The sequence below is a fragment of the Paralichthys olivaceus genome, chromosome 8 (genome assembly GCF_024713975.1).
Source record: "Paralichthys olivaceus isolate ysfri-2021 chromosome 8, ASM2471397v2, whole genome shotgun sequence".
Taxonomy (NCBI): Eukaryota; Metazoa; Chordata; class Actinopteri; order Pleuronectiformes; family Paralichthyidae; genus Paralichthys; species Paralichthys olivaceus.
The window spans coordinates 15,664,595-15,685,260 of record NC_091100.1 but is presented as its reverse complement, the minus strand read 5'-3'; the positions used below and the strand labels follow the sequence as shown (position 1 = coordinate 15,685,260).

The following is a 20,666-nucleotide window of genomic DNA, read 5'->3' as shown; positions in this document are numbered from 1 at the left end:
ATGTGTTATATACACAGAATAGTCCTGTGTTATATATGATAAGCCATGTGTTATATACACAGATTAGTCCTGTGTTATATTTGATAAGATATAATATACGATAATGTTTGGTTGAAGATAAAAACCACGATGTAATACAAACGTTGACCTATTAGAAATCTTCTCGTGTTTGATAAATCAAGGATCTGTTCATAAATGGTTCTGGACATTATCTTCAGCCCACAGCCCCGGGTCCCCTCATGTCCTCTATGACTCCCCTGCTGAGATCCTAGACTCAAACCTCAAGCAGCTACTGTGTCGTGGAAGTGAGGAATAATATCAGATTGATGGCATCTCGTCATAAATTAACAAATTAACCAGCAAACATTTTTATAGTCAAATAAATTGTCATTTTTATGGTGAGGACTTTTTGTGACGACAGGTGACCTCTTGGTTTTAATCACTGTATGCTGTCTTATGTTTAACACACTCATTTGCTGACATTCAGTAGAGTATGTATGCCTGCATGTGGGTTTAATGTAATATTGGAAACCTGTTAGGATTTTCTGTTATCACAGAGCTGAGACTTTGAGGCTTTTAGGATAGGTCACATGATCAGTCAATAGATAGATAATTAAAAAGCAACAGTTTTAATAACTATTTGATAAACAATGCTACCCTTGGCAAGTTTTGACGAGGACTTTGATCCACTTAACAATGAGTTGTTTGAGAGTAATATTCAAACTGAAACATATTCAACTCAAAAAGAATCTTGTACAAAGATAAGAAATGGATATATTATCACACCAAGGTCATTAAAAACCAGTGTTTATCTCCAATATTCATCAAGGAAACCTTCAAAATATCTAAAATTCTCAAAGGACTTGAATGGTGTATTAGTTACAGTGGCAGCTTTGGAGCTGTTGAGCTGTGTTTCAGTTGAATGAGTAGTTCAGGGACTACACAGTCAGGAAATTGATAGGCAGGTTTTTTTCGCAACATGAAAACCACGTCATCGCCTGGTCAAGGAGTCAAACAGAATGAATCACAATGTGAGGCTGCAGGGGGCGCTGTTGCTTGGTACAAAGTGACAGTCTTCAAAGTTGATAAAACATAAGTCAATGACCAGTTCAGATCCAAACACATTGATTTAAAATGTATTTCTACACTTGTAACCATCACAAATACACACAAATAGACATTGAGTAGTTGTTTTGTTTTACTGAAATGTATCTGACGCGTTATTGCAGGATTCTCGTCTTCACTCTCCAGTATCTGTACGTGAATGAACTCTCCCATGAACATACCAACAATTAGCTTCACTCCAGATTTTCTTTATAAAATGAATCATCTCATTCTCTCACATGGTTTTTGTATTGTCTTACACAAGAGAAGGTAAAATCGACACCATCATACAAGCTTCACATCAAATGTCTCCTGTACTCAGAGATATTTCAATGTTAACAGACGTTTATACCACTGGCTCATATGTTTCCAACACTTACTTTCCCTCAGATGATAGTTTTTCATGTAGAAATGTATTGCTAAGAGAACTCGTTTGCTCGGATCAAAGGCTGCGTTCACTGCAGCAAACTCTCCAATTCATTCTACTGTGGAAAAGTGGCTGGTGAGGTTTGTTTTGCTTGTGATGCCACCCAGAATTTTTAAAACAGTACTAAGATATCAGTCAGTTTCAGTTAGAAGAAAGATAATGTTATCGCTCTGATGAAAACCAAACCCTGCAGCAGGTTGATTTAAACCTGTGGTTGGCTAGAGTTTTTAAAAACAGACATTAAAACAAATGCTACAGCCAGTGTTCGATGAGTTTAAAGTCTGATGTAATCACTTACTCCATGTTAACAAAGGTCTGCTAGCATCTCGAAAACAGGAGGAATGTGTCAAACCCATAAAGGACAATCTTTTTTCAACTTTTTCAAGTCTTAGTGTATTTTTTTTCTGACAAAAAAAACAAACAATAACCTGCTTGCAACATAGCTTTTACGCCCATGGTTTTGTGTCTGTTTGCTACACATGCTTATATCAAATGTGTGTAATACCCAAACATCCCAAATAAAAAAGCACACATTAAGTATGTGCAAGGTATTGAACAATGCATCGACAGTCATCAAATATGGGGCATGAAAAGTCCACTATCAGACAGTGGTTTTTTACCCTATAGTTAACTCATAATACGCCGAGCATGAGTCTGCAGTCTGCAGGTCGTCATGATACGAATGCTGGAAAAGCTCCAAGCATATATTTACTCTGAACGTTTAATTCCACTCTGACTAGCAAATCTTCTTTTTTTATTAAAAAGAGTATTTCTGCAGCACGTCGTTATCGCTGCTCCAAAATATTAAAACAAAAAGGCTTCTCCGTGGATAAAACACAAGTACAAATGTAAGGCATCGGTATAAGAGGACACTGAGCAACCTCCAAACAGTCAACAGTAAAAAGAACCTGTCCCCTCACAGCTGCACAGGTGACGACACTGACACGTAAGAGGATCGGAGGAGGCCTGTTTCAAAAGTAATGTTTGTAAGATACACAAGTCACTGGTGTGTTGTACAATGATTGTAGTGGGGCTCTCTGTTCATCCTTCATTCAAGATAGAACATTTAACCCCATCAGCTATCTGTCCCAACTTTTACTTCCTCTGTTCTCAATCTTTAAAACCTTCACATAAAAAACAGACTTCTTTCTGTCTCTCCACATTCATTCACAGTGTAATTAATGGCAGAAAAAACAGTCAGTGGACAGTTAGACTAGACTGCCGGTCCGCTCTGACGGAAGCCGCCATGAAGCTTGAACATTCCTCGAGGTGTGTGAGGCGACAGGTCCACTAGCAGAGGTCTGAGACATAGTCAAAGTCCCGGAAGCTGTCCTGGTCTTTGCGGGAGAGCACGCGGGGCTCCCGGGGAGGCGTGAGGGTGGGAAGTTCGGTGGTGAACTCCTCATCGAAGTTACTGACATCTTCTTTGCTGCCGATGGAGGGGATGAAGGGAGGGGGCACTGTTCTTTGCAGCAACGCCTCCCAGTCCACATTCTGAATGGAGATAGAGGAACAGAGATGGAAAATAATTTAGAGATGAAAAAATTTACTGATCTTTCTTAGTTCTTCACATATTTGCTTTCAAGAGCCAAAAAAGACTTACTCTTTTTCAAGGCTCTACATTCACCTGTGTTTTAGAAACTGACATGTGCACAAGTGGAGTCAGTGACTGTTGCTATTTATGAATGACTTCACCAACCTCTTGCCTTCTTCACAACTGATTCGATCTGTTACTGTCGGTACAAACTGAATATTTCCTGTACAATAAGGTATGGGCTGTTTTTTACCTCTGGCAAGGATGTTATGTCTGTTAGTTGGCAGGATTATGCAAAAAACTACAGAGAGGATTACCACGAAACTTGAGGGAAGGATGTGGTATGTTTCAGTGGTTCAAGGCATTCAAAAAAAATATTTAACATTGTGAGATAAGAAGTTTTCAACATTTTTGGTTGATGAAAATAATTCATAGACCTTGAAGAAAAAAAAAACAAAGTTTTGAAAATTGAGTGTGTGCAATTTGCTGCAGATCCAAAACCGGAACCAGTGAATTTGAATATGTGGTTTCGTAAGGGGACTGTTGGGCCTTGGTGGAGGTTTGCTCTCTCTGAGTCCTGTTCTAGTTTTGCTATTTGGTCGTAGATTTTTACTGCACGTGTGTAAACCACTCTCTTAAACCCTGCCATGCGCCTCTGTGGATAAACACTTGCTCTGGGTTTGGGTGAGCACAGTTTAAATGCTCACAAGCATTTCTTCTCATCCATATAAAAAAAGAAAGCATGCGTGGACTTACTCTGAAAAATGGCTGCTTCTTCACCTCCTCTGCATCCTTCTCACCAGAGCCCAGTCTTCTCTCTGGGTTCCTCCTTAATAGCTGCTCGTGACAACACACACACACACAACACGATGAGGATATTATTAACTTTTTTCCAGTTTGTCAACTTCTAACATGTGATTAGTTTTTGTTATGATTGTGTTGTGTGTATTTTCACCCTTCTCATGATGCCGATGGCCTCGGTGGAGAGGAAGCGTGGGTAGCGTACTTCATCATTCACAATGCTGTCAAACACCTCCTCCTCATCGTCTCCTGGGAACGGAGACTACACACACACACACACACACACACACACACACACACACACACATACACACACACAGATACACAATGTACACTTAACTCAATAAAATCTACATTACTAATGTTAACCAAATATACGCCCATTCCTCTTTGCACAGGTATGTATGAAGATAACTAAAGCATGTAGATACAAAATATTATATCTTTTATTTCCCCATTTTAAGATAAAATATAATTTGATAATGAAAACTTGATGAAATGCTTTCACAACAGCTGTTTGCAAAGGCCAGGAGTGAATTCAGAATTCTCTAAAATACATGTGATATCAACCTCACAACTTTGTAAAGTGTGTTCAAATGAACATTTAGTTAGCTATTAGCCCATGGACACTGTAAAATCTTTGTGTATGTGAACATGAGTTAGTTCTCACCTCTCCCACCAACATCTCATAGATGAGGACCCCGAGTCCCCACCAGTCCACTGCTCGGGTATAGGATGTATCTGTCAGGACCTCAGGGGCCAAAAACTCAGGGGTCCCACAGAAGGTGCTGGTCCGGTCACCGTAACCCATTCCTACACACAGAGGCAGAAAGGTGAAATTGTGGCTGAACCCTTAAAGGCAAACTGAACTCAGACAGTCCATCTGTCAATGACATAAATATCCACCTTCTTTACACAGTCCAAAGTCAGCGATCTTCACATAACCATCTGTGTCAAGCAGCAGGTTGTCGAGCTTGAGGTCTCTGGAAGAGAAGGAAAGTGAAAAGACGTGGGTGAGGATCCGTGTCTGGTTACAGTATCTCACTAAGCACAGCACTGAGTACACAAAGAGATTAAGAGATATAAAAGGAAAAAATCAAATACTCAAAAACTTGATGGGAAAATAGAATCAAAGTCAAAGGGACAATTGAAGAACAGAATTTAAGAAGATTTATTGTCAGTTATTTGGAAGCTTCTTTGTTTGGTGGCCCTGTGGAACAGTTAACTATTGAGATCAGACAACATCATTAGTATCTTTTAAATCTCTTCTTAAAACATTTCATCACAAAACTTTTATGAATATATGACATATGATGTGTTTTATTTGTGTGTAAAACTTAATTTTATTCCTTTCCATTTTGTGAACGGATCATTATTGTCTTTTTTAGATTGTTAGTCTTTTAATCTCAATTTTTTCTATTAAGCCCTTAGTAGTCTTCTTATAGTCAGAATTTTGCTCCTGGACATAGAAGATGTGAAGGTACTTTTGCAGCTCAGCTGTTGGGTCAGCGGGGTATGTTCTGGTTCCACTCACCTGTACACAATCTTATGGTCATGAAGGAACTGCAGTCCAAGAACCACGCAGGCAGCATAAAACCTGAGGTTAAACCAAAGAAACACTATTAAACAGCAGCACTAACAAAACAGCACTAACTTTGCTCTCAGGCCACGAGCGACCAAAACCAAAACTACTGTCCGAGGGCTGACAACCAGCTGCTCGCCAGCTGCTGCCTGAACTGATACTGCTCTAAAAAAGGGATGCTGGTGTTACAGCTGAGGGGCACTGCTTGTGTGGATGTAGAACAAAAGATGACACACAACATAAAAACAATTGCTACTATAGTTATCATACAATAGTTAGGTTTTCAGTTTAATGCCCTGCAGTCAAAAACAATACTTTTCATTATCTGAGTCAGTTGCAATTGATATTTTCCGCAACCTTTCCTGTCAGACGCCCCCCTCAAATTTTCTAGAGTTCATCTCTGTTTTGAAACATTTTCAGGGTGTTAGAGGTTTAAGAATTCATTTTTTCAACAATCAGGACTTAACAGACTTTTGTTCAAGCCTGAATTTGTGGAATATGTAAACAAATAGTAATATATAAAATAAAAATAATAAAATAATACAAACAAGCCTCAAATTTTAAAGTGAGTTACGTACACAGCTCTTGGCTCTGTGAAGACGTCTGTGTGGATGTGCATCATCAGGTCTCCTCCTGCTGTGTACTCCATAACAAAACACACGTGTTCTGCTGTCTGGAAACACGCAAACAGGTTGACCAGGAAGGGATGGTGCGACATGTTCACGATCTCAAAGATGCGCTTCTCGCACATCAGACTAGGGGAAGGAAAAGTAAATAGGTGGAAAGGAGTTGATCAGCAGAGAAAAGAGGAAAAAGGGGAAGAGAGGAAATGAAGAGAGGAGAGGAAAAGAGCAGAAAGAAAAATTAGACACATTTATATATAATTAGATGGTATTTACTGTGGTCGATGACACACCCACACTCAGCCCACAGATGAACTGTAATCATGGTGATTCAAGACACAGCAACACAGATTAATGCAGTGAACTACAGAGGAGGAGAAATGCAGGGAGGATCCAGGCTGAAAAACAGCAACCAAACACACCCAAACACAGGACCACAAAAACACACCTCTCCACCTCATCCCGGGCCATGATATCTCCCTTCTTCAGAGCTTTGATGGCATACATCGTGCCGGTTTTCTTGTACTCTGACAACAACACCTAGAGGCAGACAAACACGAGCAGCAAAAAGTGACTTTGTTTTTCTCTTTTAAAATGTACAAAATCCGTAAAGTACAAACTGAAAATGTGTAGATATACAACTTATCAAGACGTTTTAAAAAGGTCAGATTTAGATGCATTAAACCAAACATTTTCTGGTAATGAGATAATTATTATGTCCCTTTCAGTCCAAAGCTTTTCGTGACAATAGCTGAAGACATTTGTTCCCACATTGAGCAGCTTTCTTCTTTGTCTTAATGCTGACCTGTCTTTTTGATTCCAAGTTAAAAGGTCTCATTGATAAAGAAAAAAAAAGCTCTACTAAGAAACTGTACCTTCCCAAAGTGTCCCCTGCCCAATACAGCGATCAGCCTGAAGTCCTGCAGGGACAGAGGACCTTTTCTCTGCTTACTGGACAGATGGACACACAGTCAAAATGATTATTTTACAGTGGATAATAAAATACAAAAAAACCGACATTGACACATATCGATTGCTCTTAATTCATGTCAGCATCAATTGTCATGTGAGACACTGGGTCAAGTGTTCTGTGCTCAAAGTATTTAAATATAACATCTGAGACAAATAGATAGAACTGGTCATTGCATAAAAAGGTGGAAATAAAAACATTATCTGTCTTAATAAGCCCTGACAGTATGACAGAGATCACATATGACTAATCTCTGGATCCTGAAACTGGAGCAGCCAAGAGGTTATTCATTATTTTCTTACTATGACACGTCCAAATGTGAATCTTAAACAGTCAAGAACAGACAAACATACTATATACAGAAAATATCAGACTAAACCTGTGTTGAACATATTTATATATATATATATATATATATATATATATATACACACAAACACACATATAAACATACACGCTCTATATATACACATATATATATATATATATATTTAAAAACTGCATATGAACACATTGTGACTGTGTGCAAGTGTGTACCTGCTAACAGGTGGGGTTTGGACAGGGCACTCAGGGGTGAGGTCTGGGGGGGAGAAGGGCTCAATGACTGGAAGCCGGTCCTGGTGGGAGACATGCAAGGAAAGAGACAAACGAAAAAAGATGCAGAGACACAGAGACGGAAAGAGGAGAGGACGGAAGACGAAAGACATGGTTTTACAACAGCTTGGATGTGACATACTGTACAAACAGCACGTTCACTGATTCACACTCTGCTCTGCACTTAAAACCTGACAGTTTCTGGAGACACTGTGGTCAAGAATCAAGACAATCACACCGGGTGTTCTGTCATACATGTGTCTAGAGAAGAGATGTTATGATTACATTACATGACGCTTTTTATCCAAAGCGACTTACAGTTAGTGCATCCAACATCTATGAGGGGCCATTTTTGGTGGGGTTTAGCATCTTGCCCAAGGAGCATGGGCTGGGATTCAAGCTGCTGATCTACTGGTTGGAGGACAAGTGCTCCACCCCCTCAGCCACAGCCGCCCCACAAACCTGCTGTCATATTAACTAAATGTATGTAATGATCAAGACCCTTTTTAGTTTGGGCTTTCTGGGTTCACTGGGCTTACAGAGCAAAATAAAATAAATGGATGGATATATCTAAAACAGCAGTTTTTTATAGATTGATAATATAACTAATACATATTAATATAACCAATAATATATTTATTTATTTAACAGTTTTATTTCTGTATGCTCTTCATGGGGCCTACCTGAAAATATTTGTCTGGTTAATTTGTAATATTGACGACTTCTTTAAAATTTGTACAAACAGAAATCTGAACTACATTTGTTTAACCTTAAAATAAAGTCCAATCTTAAACTGAATTGTTAATAAAAACCAATTTTTTTACATTTTTTAATTATGGATTAATATGTTCAACACAGATCAAATGGGTAAAACAAACAGTTACTCTTTTCTCAATGTATGGATCAAGACCTTTTTAATTTCATTTTTCAATAGATGGATTTTCTTTGTCCCGTACTGACCACAGTGGCTTTACTACAGTAGACCCAACCCCTCAAACACACCTCCCCCATTTCCTGGGCGTCCTCTGTCTCTGTCTGTCTCACCGGAGTGTGTGTGTCCGTGTCTCTCTTGTAATCGCCTCTTATCGGAGAGTCGCTGTCCAGACTCAACTTCTCCACAGAGATCTCCCTGAAAAATTCACACAGAGATACACACATGCACGAACAGGCCAACACAGCGAAGCAGACGGACAGATGAACAGACAAGAACAGAACACAGAGGGGTTGTTAGACACGGGGCAGAGAAAGCATCACATGCTTTATTCTCTGCCAGGAAACACAAGGAATAAGGTTCAAGGAATGCTGCAGCTGTTTGATAGCAAAGTCTCGCTGACAGCTATCAAACGTCACATGTAGATGATGAATGAGAGTGTGTTTGAGTGAGTGTGTGTGTGAACACCTCTGTGGCTTAGGCACGATTTACTGGTGTATCTCACCCGGAGTTAAGTGTTAGACTGTGCGCGTTGGGACTGTAGGTTCCTGAGTTGTTGACAGTGGGAATGGCGTTTCGCAGCAGCCTCACCCATGTCCCGATATCCACATTCATTTGGCGAGCCCGAAGGAATGCCTTGCCTGGAAACGCACGCACGCACACACACACATGCACACACACACACACACACACACACAACACACACACAACAGATACCATCAATATATTATATTATTCATGAGTTTCTCTCATTGTTTATTACCTCTGCCAAGAAGGTAATATTGGTCACTGGAAATAAAATGAGAGGTTTTCCGAAACTAGTTTTTGCTTCATGCCTGCTTTTAAATATATTTCTTGTTTGAGTGAGGTACTTTATAACTGTGTTTCGACAAATGCTGCATGAATAATCATGAAGACACAATGTCAGTCACCACTAGAGGGTGCTGTGGTCTAAATGAGAATACAGTGGACGGCAGCGTGCTTTGCTTCTGGCCATGAAGATAGAACCTGTTTGGACACAACTTATTTGCACTAAATGTTTCTATGTATGAATTTTTCAGAGCAGAAAAATAACTTGTGAAAACGCTGAAATTTCTCAATTCAGATTATCTGTCTTTGTCTCCTGTCTGCTATGCCTCGTCCTCACCTTGCTGCTTAGAAAATATTTTCTTCTGCCTCTGGAGACGAGGAACTCTCTCAATTACTGGGTTAAAGAAGGTCACCTGGAAAAAAACGCACACACACGCACGCACGCACACACACACACACACAAACATGAAACATGGAAAATACACAGCAGCCAGGTATCACACTTAGATGGTTGTACCTTTGAAGTATGCTATATCAAAGCGGTGTTGCACAGGTGCATCTGACAGCCTGTGTGTGTGTGTGTGTGTGTGTGGGTAGGTGTATATGCGCACATTTGAATATCTTTGGATATATTTAGAGCACTTTCATAGATAGGTGTCATGTATGCAGGGACATCTGAGTGTGTACCTCAGCCAGCAGCAGGCCGTGAGGCTCCAGCTCCAGCTGAACTCTGTGTTTCTGGTTGTCCAGGAACTCCTCCAGCTTCAGGTACTTCAAAGCGCACAGCGAGCGATAATCCTTCCAGTAAACTGCGATCTCCATCTCTCGTGTCTGAAACATACACAGACACACGACAGTGGTCAACAGTTACATGCAAACAGACACATGGAAAGAGCAGTTTTACTTTATTGAAAGGACACTTGCATGCACTCTACTAGTTTATGTGTATATCTACTAACCCTTTCCAGCTCCACAGTAAAAGTCTGGTCCCAGGCCTGTTCTCCCACAGTCCTCCAGGATGTCTGGCCGACCACTGTGTTATCCAGCTTCAGCACAGCACTCACCTCAGCTGCACACACACATACATACACACTTATTTCCTCCATAGGCAACATTCCTTTACCAGTATAGAAATGAAAGCTACAGCTTACTCAATAATACATAATACAATTTTAGTATTGATTAATGTCTGTCATTAATTTCTCTGGAGAAACCACAGGAAGTGCAAGATGATAACAACATGGTTTGTGAATTGCCAACTCAGGACATTGAGGTAATCCAGAAAAATTTGCTGATGCTGCTGTGCCCTGATGTGTGAGTGCTGAACTACAGCGGCCAACCTCAGCAACCTAAAGCACATACTGGCTCAGCCACAACGTACATCTACATTTAACGTAGTTACTAGGGATTGGTAATGTTGCTATACTGCACTGAAAAAGACACTGATAGTACAGGAAATATATCTAGATTTAAATCAATGAATTAAGTTTCTAGAGAGGTGCAATGTTAAGTTAAATCAAAAGAGCCTATTTATTTTTAAAGCTGTTGAAGTGAATGTCCCTCAGATGGAAAAACACTTACATGAGAGCTCATCTGTCTTGCTGGGCGTCTTCCCACTGACTGAGCCGCTTCGTCCATAGAGTCCTTTGCTACCCCTCATGAAAGACCTTGTGTCTCCAGGGCTGTGACAGGGCAGCATGACAGCCGTCCCTTTATTGCGACCTGGGACCACCTCCAACAACCCCACACAGCCCAGCAGCTGCACCTGCAGGGTACCTGGAGGCAGAAGAAAACTACTCAGGTGCAACCAACTATGGAACAAAACACCAGCAGACCATAAATGAAAAGAAGAATTTCATTCAGAATTTGTCAAGACACATTGATAAAGTGTACATAAACAGAATTTAGAAAGAATCAGCCTGAAAATCAATGACCAGCCATTACGAACCTGTCATACATTAATATATGGGCTCCCATCACATACATGGGTTATAATGCTCATTTTTACTGAACTATAAGGTATAATAAACATACAGACCCTGTACCATGGCAAAAATATTAATCAAATTTCTCATGCTAGACTAAAAACAAGTATGAAATTAAATTTTATACATCTACACACAGAGTGTTAACAGGCTGCTTTGTAAATATAAAAATGAATGAAAACGAAAAATGAATCAAACATCCTGCAAATTCTCTTTGATACATTCTGTGCACATAGGCAGTTTAAACCATGGCATGTGAATGCAGTATTTCAGGTTTCAGGTCTGATATGTTTGCCAATAGGATTTAGGGATGTTACTGTGATAATACAAATGTTTTAAGGTTTTGCGATTGTTTTTTTCCAGTGTTTAAGTCAGTATGTATGTACTATTATACCCCTGTTGGGTAAGCTTGCTTGAATTCGGCCCGTATAGCTTTGTTTTGTGTAACATACCAGTGAGGGGTGAGGGTTTGTTGAGGGTGCTGTACTGGTTGTGCAGGTAGGGGGCACCGTGGCGGGAACTGAAGGCAGGGGAGGAGGCCAGGACCAGCTCCTCTTTGATGATGTTGGCCTTGGGGTGGTCCTCTGGCAGCTCCGCCAGACGCTGGTCCAGAGAGTCTCTCAGCAGGTCCAACCGCTGAGACGCCTCGCTCAGGCGAGACTGCGCCTGCAAAGCATCAACACAGTGCTGGTGTGACGCACCTTTACATCCACTGAGTGATGGCTTAAATAGTTCGATGGACCCTCAATTAACTATCAACTCTTTATCCAATCCCACACAATCTATCCCGACTTTCATTAGTCACATTTCACAACAGTAAACAACCACTTCAATATTTGCATTGCATTAAATTATTAGTTTCTAAAACATAAGCCAAAACCTCAAGACTGAAAACTGGGTGTAACAGGTTTTTGTTTGAAAACACTTGAGACTTATTGGTGAGTTTTAATGACCAGAAATCACAAAGAACTGGTGCGTTACTGGTACAACAACCTTTTGATCACAAAAACAGATACACATACTTAGAGTGAGATTGTGCAGCAGCCGAATCTGCTTTGTGAAATATCTAATATATAAAATCGAATCGATCTCAGCCAGACACCATATCATGTCATAATTGTGTAATATTTGTGTTTAGTACAAAACACATTCAAGGGGAAGAGTTGAGACAAGCAATCAACACCAAAGACTAGAATTAATAACTTGTGGTTGTTTGCTCTGCCAACCAAGTTCCAGTTTACAATCATGTCCATCCAGACTAATGTAATATATGTAAGACTTACCTCAGACAGGGCTTTCTTGTCCTGAACCTTGCTGGCCCCCAGAAGCCTGAGCACATTTTTGGCCCCCTCAGCAACAGCGTGTTCCACCCTGTAGTGATGCCTCAACTCTTCAATGCGCAGCTCCACCCCGCACATGTCCTGGTTACCTGCAACATGGAGTGGACAAATACCATTATTACGGTGGATGCAAGATATTGTACAATGCAGATTGCAAAAGACTCACTGTTTCATGTCTGGATCTTTTTATCAGTTATGTTCTATAGTTAAATTTTGAAATTCAAGTTGTTTGTTTTGGCAGCAGTGTGTTATAGGGCACACTAAGGATGGTTAATGCCTTAATGCATGTCTTGCATTACACAAGAGTCAGACAGAGAAAACATTAGCAGTGCCTAGAGGGAGGTAAACAGCCTCTGATATCTCTTCAGTAAGCAGCATTTACTTTAGCTCCAGCCTGTTTCTAAATGGTTTTTTCCTCTTAACTTGAAAATAAAACAGAGAAATAAAACTATCAAACTCGCTTGTGAATTTCTATTTTTATAACTCTTATTATGAAACATATGATCTTGATATCACAGTTAATGCAATATATAAATAACAAACTTATCATATACTGGAAACAAAAGGGGCTAAAATTTAAGAAAGGTTAAATGTTTGAGATTATACATATTTTCATATCTTCAGTGATTTTCCACTGTAGTGAGCATTTGTGACAATTTTAAAAGGATTCTCTCGAGGCCTAAAAATTCTAATCGTGTCATTGTTGAGTCCAAGTTAATGTTTTTGCCAAATGTAATGAAATTCTCTATGGGTGTTCCTGATATATCATGTTCATAAGAGCATAAGGTCACCATGAATGTGACCTTTGACAACCAAAATCTAATCATTTCATCCTTGAGTCCAACTGTTTTTATCAAATTTAAATGAATTCCCTTAAGATGTTCCTGAGATATCATGTTCACAAGAGTGGAACGGATGGACAGACAGACAACCTTTGGCCACTGGCTGTCTCCGACATGGAGGCATTCAAATAAACAAACAAACAATAAAAACCTCAAAGTTCCTCACAAAGTTCCAAAGTTCCTCAGACATGGGGTCAGCCTCAAAGTTGCACCATCAAAGCAAAATAACAGCTAAGTAGTGAACCTAATGGTACGGCAGCCTCTCACAGTGGTTAAAAAACACAATGGAGCACACACAGACAAGAGCAGGAGGCCTGAGATGAGGTTCAGGACAATATGATAAATAAGATTGAAAAAGGTGCATTTGACTTTCAAATGACTGGGTTAGTGAGGAAGAAGGACAGAAGGACACCGAGGAGTGATTCAAATGACTTTTATGAGTTATGAGCTGTTCAGAGCGCTGCATGAGACAGGAGGAGAAGAAGAAAGGAAAAGAGAGGGGGGTAGGGGGGAGATGGATATGGATGCTTTTATCTCCTAATAAGGTGTTCTGCCTGGAGCCCAGACCCTGCTAGATGACCCCTCCAGCGGGTGTGGTGCCTGGAGACTGTCTGTCTGTGTACACTATACACACAACCCGGTGTGTGTGTGTGTGTAGTTTAAAGGAGAGAGTGAATAATCAAGAAAAATCAAGAGACTGTGTAGGACACTGGCACAACATTAGAATTAAAGTACTGAAGGTAAAAGTTATGTTGAAGCTATCATTACAAACAATAACATACCTATTGAGTAAGTGCAGTAATGCACATAATGTATGATTTATGTTAAGATTTTTAAGACCTAATCTATTATAAGAGCACTCCACTTGCTAGAACATCACCAAATAAAAAACAATCAAAACTGATAATGCAGAACTAGAGAGACATTCTCTCTTTTTATTCTACAGATCCTTCTTTCTTTTCAAAACCTGGCACCTAACACACCTACATCGTTACTCGCAATGCAGGTCATAGTTTTCAGCCCTAACCGATGCTAATTCGAGTGACAGCGCCAGAGGCTTTTAATCAGATTTCACGCAGCTTCCTCTGGAGTCACAAGTTGTAGTACTTCCCAAGAATACGAAACAATTGCTGCTCTCAATGGTCATTTACATCCATACTATTTTTATCAGGTTACACAGACAGATACAGTATGGCCTTAAAAGGCCCTAAAATAACCCTTCCAAAATAGCCATTATCTTCTTGGCCTTAAAAGACACCCACTTTCCTCACAGCCATCAGCTCCGTCAGTCTGACATTAGCAGTATGGTCCCAAAGGGAACACACAATCTTTAAAATCTGTGTTTTACTTCTACCCTCTCCCACTGGTCCCTCCCTGCTGCAGCTTTCTTCACCGCCAGAGGGGCCATACTGCTGCACAGCCCTACAGAGACTCATTCACCTGTTCTGAAATGACAATGGAGGAAGAACTGAAACTCACACGTTTGCTTGATTGGGTATTTCACCAGTTTAAGAATAAAATAGTCAAATAATCATATAACTGCGTTTTGCATATTGTGTTCGATTATATCAAAACTGCAACATCCACAAGATCCCAATCTGCTGCAATGTTGCTGCTTTACTTCTACAAACAGCACAATACTACTGTGCGTGTGTGTGTCAAAGAGAATATTCAGCATCTGGTCTCTTTGTTGAAAGACTGTTTTTATTTATTTATCTATTTTATTCTACATACGTGTGTGGATTTGACTAATGGTGGTGACACGCCAGGTGACCGTTTCACAGGCCTTTAATAACACACACACATATTTGCCCATCTCAACAACACACACACACACACGTGCACATACACACAGAGACACTTATCTCGAAACAATCATCTTCTTCCCAACAACAACCATGCTGGGAAAACAGTGAGACAGCACTTTAATTGATCTGTTTCTGTTATTGTGTGCCTGTGAATTTTGGAGCCACTGCTCAGAACAAAATGTTTGACATGCAGAGACAAAGAACGCAAGACTGCAGACTCCACAAGGACATGAACACGACCCAGTGAGGAGCATCCTGTCAGTGCCAGCTGCCCGTTCTCATAAACCACACAGGAAAACTTTGCACTTTTACATGTCTTCTATCTCAGGAAGCGTCTGAGACTTACAGCTGAGCTCACTTGACATTGACAGGTCAACAAAAAATCTTCAGTCAAGGAATAAATCCAGCATGTTTGTCTAGCATGTCTCGAGTGTTTTGTAGATATGTCACTTTGTCTGTTCCATGAATTATATTCAGTATAAATATACAGTATTATGATATTATGCAGGTATATTTTTCCAATGAGACTGTACTTGTACTTAAACTTAAATTTCAAGATTGTAGTGATTTCCCATTGCAATCACAGATTAAAACAAAATATTTGAATGTTGAATCAAACATTTACCAGCCACCATGTGAATAACACAACATGGCATTGACTTGTTGTGTAACACTATGGTCACAAGTGTGTTCAGCTATACTGGTACAACATTATAACCTAAGTGTCAGCAATACTTTGTATTCACTCATTTATCCAGTCACTCAAACTTACTCTGTGTGTCGTCATTGTGCTCGGTGGCCTGCACAGCCTTACGGATTTGCATGCGGATGATGTCGATTTTGGTCTTACTGTCCTGTAGCATCTGCTGGGCCGTCTGCAACATCTTCTTATCCTGATTAAAACAGGAACAAAACCATGAGCAAATCATATGGAATTCAGGTGGAAGCTAAAAAACAACCATAAAACTAGAAATATGTGTTTGAATGACAGAGCAATAATGTTGTCACTATGTCTTAGCAAGGTGAAGTGAAACAGACGCTGCGTAAACAAGGGGGAGGGGACATTTGAAGTAGCCAAGGGATAAGGTGCGCACAGGGGGAAGGGGGTCCGATGTACCAGAGGATGTTTGCATAGAGATAAACATCTGAGTTAACAAATTGAAAGGTTGTGGATCATGACTATATACTACTTAACATACACTGGCAGTTAACAGCCATGTGTATATTGTAGGTGTGTGTATGGACTGAGCCTGTGTCCTGTACCTTGGTGGATCCATTGGCGTAGATGGGGATCATGTTCTCGACCCCCTGTTTGACTTTGAGCTCAATGTTGAGCTGTCTCTCCAGGGCAGCAATGCGCTCCTTGTGGGCTGACGTTCGGCTCTCTGCCCCGGGAGACTGAGGGCACTCATCTGTGGAAGGAAGGAAACGTTTGGTGATGATATAAAAAGAAACAAGACGAGGGTTCACACACATGGGCTGCAAAACTTAAAATGCTCTTGAATTAATCTTATTTAATGTAAATTAATATTGTTTCATTCCAGGTTAATATCCTGGAATATGACTCATTGTCATGGTTGTCTGTGTGATTAGAGAGCTGCTGCAACACTGAACAACTAGACTGAAGCAATTCTTTGGCCTCTCCAAATGGTGTCCCACCCAGATGGAGCATGGAAAGTCATGAGTTCATTTTATTTTTCCACTAAGAGGCAGCCCAGATTCATCAAGGCTATGTTAGATCTAAATTCACTATGAGGATTTCAAAGTGTATATGGTTTTTAAGGACACAACTGTAAATGATCTACCATGAATTATGTTCAGCATTATTAAGACTTCGTGTCTTCAGGTTCAGAAAGTGTCATTTAGTTGAAACCATAGAAAAAAGCCTTCAAAGTACAACATATAATTGGATTAATACACATGAAATATCATTTATATATATCAAATAAAGTAGAAGCCCAAAGAACTCCCTGGCCAAAAGGAAAAACTTGAGGCCACCCACACTCAACGTTCAGAGGGGGAACATTATCCATTTATATAAAGGGCTTGCATTCTTTCAGATATTTGGGAATAAATCTAGTCAAAAGCAGATTTCTGGAATCCAAGAATAGTTTTTTAGAAATTAAACCAAATAAAAAAAACTATGCACCACAAATTTTCCTGAATCAAATTGTTCTATCCATTGATCTGTCACTTCGATGAGGCCAGTCCCTACTGAATGGTCATTGTGATATGTGATCAACTGACTGACATTAAACCAATAGTTTTCATATACAACCAAATCTGTTTACTTGTAGGTTTTTTGTTAAATGTGGGAATAAGACAAGTTCACTGTGAGGTGTTTTTTGCGATGAAGCTTAGCTTCATACTGAATTCAAGTGAAATTCCCCTTTCAATCTACCAATTATACAAATAGCTAAAGGGGCAGCAATCTGAGGAGCAGCACACCTCAATTAAATACATTGCAACCTGTAGCTTTACTAACAAGAATTGATTCTAACCAGTTGTGATTTTGTGTGTTAATGTGAAACATCTTTGGTTCTACCGGACACAAGGTAACAAAAGGACATGTTAGAGGTGATGACATAAGTTTCTAAAACATACCTTTATTCTCCTCTCCTCCCTTCACCACAATGTGGGCATCCAGTTCCTGCAGCTGAGCATGCAGATTGTCCACCCTGCGGTTTGAAGACCGTAACTGACTGTCCACCTGCAATAAAAATGTTTTACTTCTTCTTAGTGAGATTTAAATAATACGAGTGCGTCTTATTTTCATAGTAAAGCACCAACCAGAACCAGTTCTACAAAAACGCAATAATAACCGTAGCTTAATCCTGCTAACAAACACACAAACCAACCAACCAATCAACAGGGGTGAAAACAAACCTCCTTGGTGGATGTAATTAGACAGATCCCAACAGTCTGGATTTGTGGGGGCTGATATCAAATCCTTACGATAAATAAATGTAATTGAGGCTTGAATTCATTATAAATAATAACTATAAACAAAGAGAAACACAAACACAACCAAATATATAGAATTTCAATTCTATATATTCAAACAAATTCAAGCAGAGTTTATCTTACTGTGTTAATTCACTTCAAATCAAACATGTTTAATGACAGCTGAGTGAACTATTGTGCTCAAAGTTTGGACAATCTCTACTTTAAAAAGTTTTAAGCAAACACATCTTCAGAGTGTCTGGGTCAAGCTTTTTATTGATAAAAAATATGCCACTAGAATGATCACAACATGCATCATAAATTCCCAGTGTACTGTGGTTTAAATCTAGATTCCAGACTGCAGCATTCAGGAAATGCTTTTTATAGGCAATTGAAAAATCAGAAATTCCTCCCTTAATACCTATAATTGCCTATTAGTCAAGCATTTAATGCTCCAAGTGCTTGAGTGGTGCTGCTCACTTGTAGCAACAGACAGAGGCTGATTCTGCTGCTGCCCAGCAGTTGTACTGGTGTGTGTGTGATCATGAGGCAGAGCGCTTTGGGAATATCCCGGCCTCATAATGTGGAGATTTATGCTCAGTGAGCCTAATCGAAATATTTTGTCATCTGCAGATTTAAGATACCATTCAGAAAGTCCCAACTTTCTGTAGAGACAAACCAGATAATAATTTAACAGGGCAGCATCTGATTCACCAGATCAAAATAATAATAAAGACAAAAACTATTTGGAACATTCTCATACATTCTGGTTGATTGTCTTTTTGACAAATCCCTTTTTCTCATGATACAGAAAACAGCTTCATATTTTGGTCCCATATTGAAAAGAAAAAAAAGGAGGCTGTCGGCTGACCTGCTGAGCATTCCTCTTGTCAGTTGTTGCCCTGCGCAGGTTCTCAGCTCCTTCCTTGATCTTCAGTTCCTTGCGTATCTCCCTGCGGATCCTTTCGCGCTGCTCGTCCAGTAGTTGCTGCACACTGGAGTCTGAGAAGTCTGAGTTCTGGTCCAGACCTAGCTGCTCCAGAACCGACAGCCCACCAGGGTCACTCTAGAGGGGTGGGTAGAGAAGGAAAGATGGAGGAACAGGGAACATGGGAAGAGAAGTTAAGTTAAAGTGAATATATTCAGAATAAAAAAAACAAAAACGATCAGTTCCAAAATGTTATCATCTGGAGATACCCTCCTAAGTAATATTCAAACACACACACACTTGGGTGAAAACAATGCCCTGCTTCCAGCTACACCGGGGTACAGGGTAATTAAAACCGTTGTCATAAAAATACAAAGCTTAATTTACATAAGTCAGCTTGGTAAGAGGTGGTGTTGACAGTGAGGCCGACACGAGAGGAAGATATGTTGAACAGGATAAGGATAGGTGGCAGAGGAAAAAGGGCAAAGTTGGGTTAAAAAAATGAAAGATAAAAAAGTGAAGCAAGATGATGAGAAAAGAAACACAAAAGGAGCAGTCAGGAATGACAAAATCCTGTTCAGCCAGTGTTTATAATAATTCAAAACAAATCTGGAGCGTTGGAGCTTTATACAACAAGAATTGTTTAGAAATACTGAAGTTACCAATAGAGAAGCCATTTTCAAGGAAGTCTTCCTGCCCAACGGGATAGTACTCAATACTGTTCACCATTAAAGTGAAACAGAAATGTCCCATGACCTGCATCGTACATTGGCCTCTTCTCAGACATTTCTCATGATCCGGTTCTTCTCTACTGTGTGAAATGAACTTCTTAACTTGATAAAATACACAAATGGGCACACCTCCTGCTGAAGTTTTCCAATAACTTGATAGAACTTTTCCCCACTGCCTACTAGAATCATAATGATGTGTGTTTGTCAAAACCACCTCTAGCAGAGTGATATCTGGAGACACACAATCAGGAACACAGCAGGATCCTGCTTTAATCACTAGAAATCACAGCAACACAGCCACTATTACAGGAACACACAAATCAAACAAACAACTCAATAACACTTCACCTCCGAGCTGTCCTCATCCTCTTCGTCGCCATGCCAACACATAGTTCACTCAGATTGTGTTCTCCCCCCAAAAAATGAGGAACAGAACAGAAATCTTTGGTTCGCTACCGAGCTCAGCCAAACAGTTAATGCCACACGAGAGCAGAACGGGTTTGGGGGGGCCATAAAAAAGAGATAAAGAGAGGGAGAGTTGAGTGAGGGAGGAGGGGGAACGCCTCCGAAAGAGGATATCCGTCCTAACACCAAGCTTCTCAGGCCTTTCCTGTTTCCTCTGCGATTTTGCTGCTGTCAGTGGAGGGGGAGCGACACAGACTCTCCACATCACACATTCTCCCTCTTCAATCATTCTCAGATCTGTGGCACTA

General features: G+C 40.1%; 1 protein-coding gene across 4 annotated transcripts in view; it reads right to left on the bottom strand.

Annotated features, from left to right (window-relative positions):
* Positions 1-1,120: 1,120 nt before the first annotated feature.
* pkn1a (protein kinase N1a) overlaps positions 1,121-20,666 on the bottom strand; it is a 43,698-nt gene continuing 24,152 nt past the window's right edge. The window contains exons 1-23 of one of the 4 annotated variants that reach the window (XM_069530383.1): positions 20,302-20,451; positions 19,166-19,360; positions 17,956-18,061; positions 16,615-16,763; positions 16,124-16,244; positions 12,645-12,790; positions 11,814-12,027; positions 10,958-11,152; positions 10,336-10,445; positions 10,064-10,207; positions 9,714-9,789; positions 9,072-9,207; positions 8,638-8,764; positions 7,579-7,658; positions 6,947-7,022; positions 6,520-6,611; positions 6,027-6,203; positions 5,401-5,463; positions 4,773-4,849; positions 4,537-4,679; positions 4,021-4,128; positions 3,822-3,902; positions 1,121-3,025 (exon numbers count right to left, since the gene is read on the bottom strand). In XM_069530383.1, coding sequence (XP_069386484.1) covers positions 2,822-3,025; positions 3,822-3,902; positions 4,021-4,128; positions 4,537-4,679; positions 4,773-4,849; positions 5,401-5,463; positions 6,027-6,203; positions 6,520-6,611; positions 6,947-7,022; positions 7,579-7,658; positions 8,638-8,764; positions 9,072-9,207; positions 9,714-9,789; positions 10,064-10,207; positions 10,336-10,445; positions 10,958-11,152; positions 11,814-12,027; positions 12,645-12,790; positions 16,124-16,244; positions 16,615-16,763; positions 17,956-18,061; positions 19,166-19,360; positions 20,302-20,343 — 2,862 coding nt within the window. In that variant the 5' untranslated portion in view covers positions 20,344-20,451 and the 3' untranslated portion in view covers positions 1,121-2,821. Of the gene's footprint in view, positions 3,026-3,821; positions 3,903-4,020; positions 4,129-4,536; positions 4,680-4,772; positions 4,850-5,400; positions 5,464-6,026; positions 6,204-6,519; positions 6,612-6,946; positions 7,023-7,578; positions 7,659-8,637; positions 8,765-9,071; positions 9,208-9,713; positions 9,790-10,063; positions 10,208-10,335; positions 10,446-10,957; positions 11,153-11,813; positions 12,028-12,644; positions 12,791-16,123; positions 16,245-16,614; positions 16,764-17,955; positions 18,062-19,165; positions 19,361-20,301; positions 20,452-20,666 lie in introns of those variants that run through there. The other 3 variants (XM_069530385.1, XM_069530384.1, XM_069530386.1) reach the window with 3 other exon arrangements.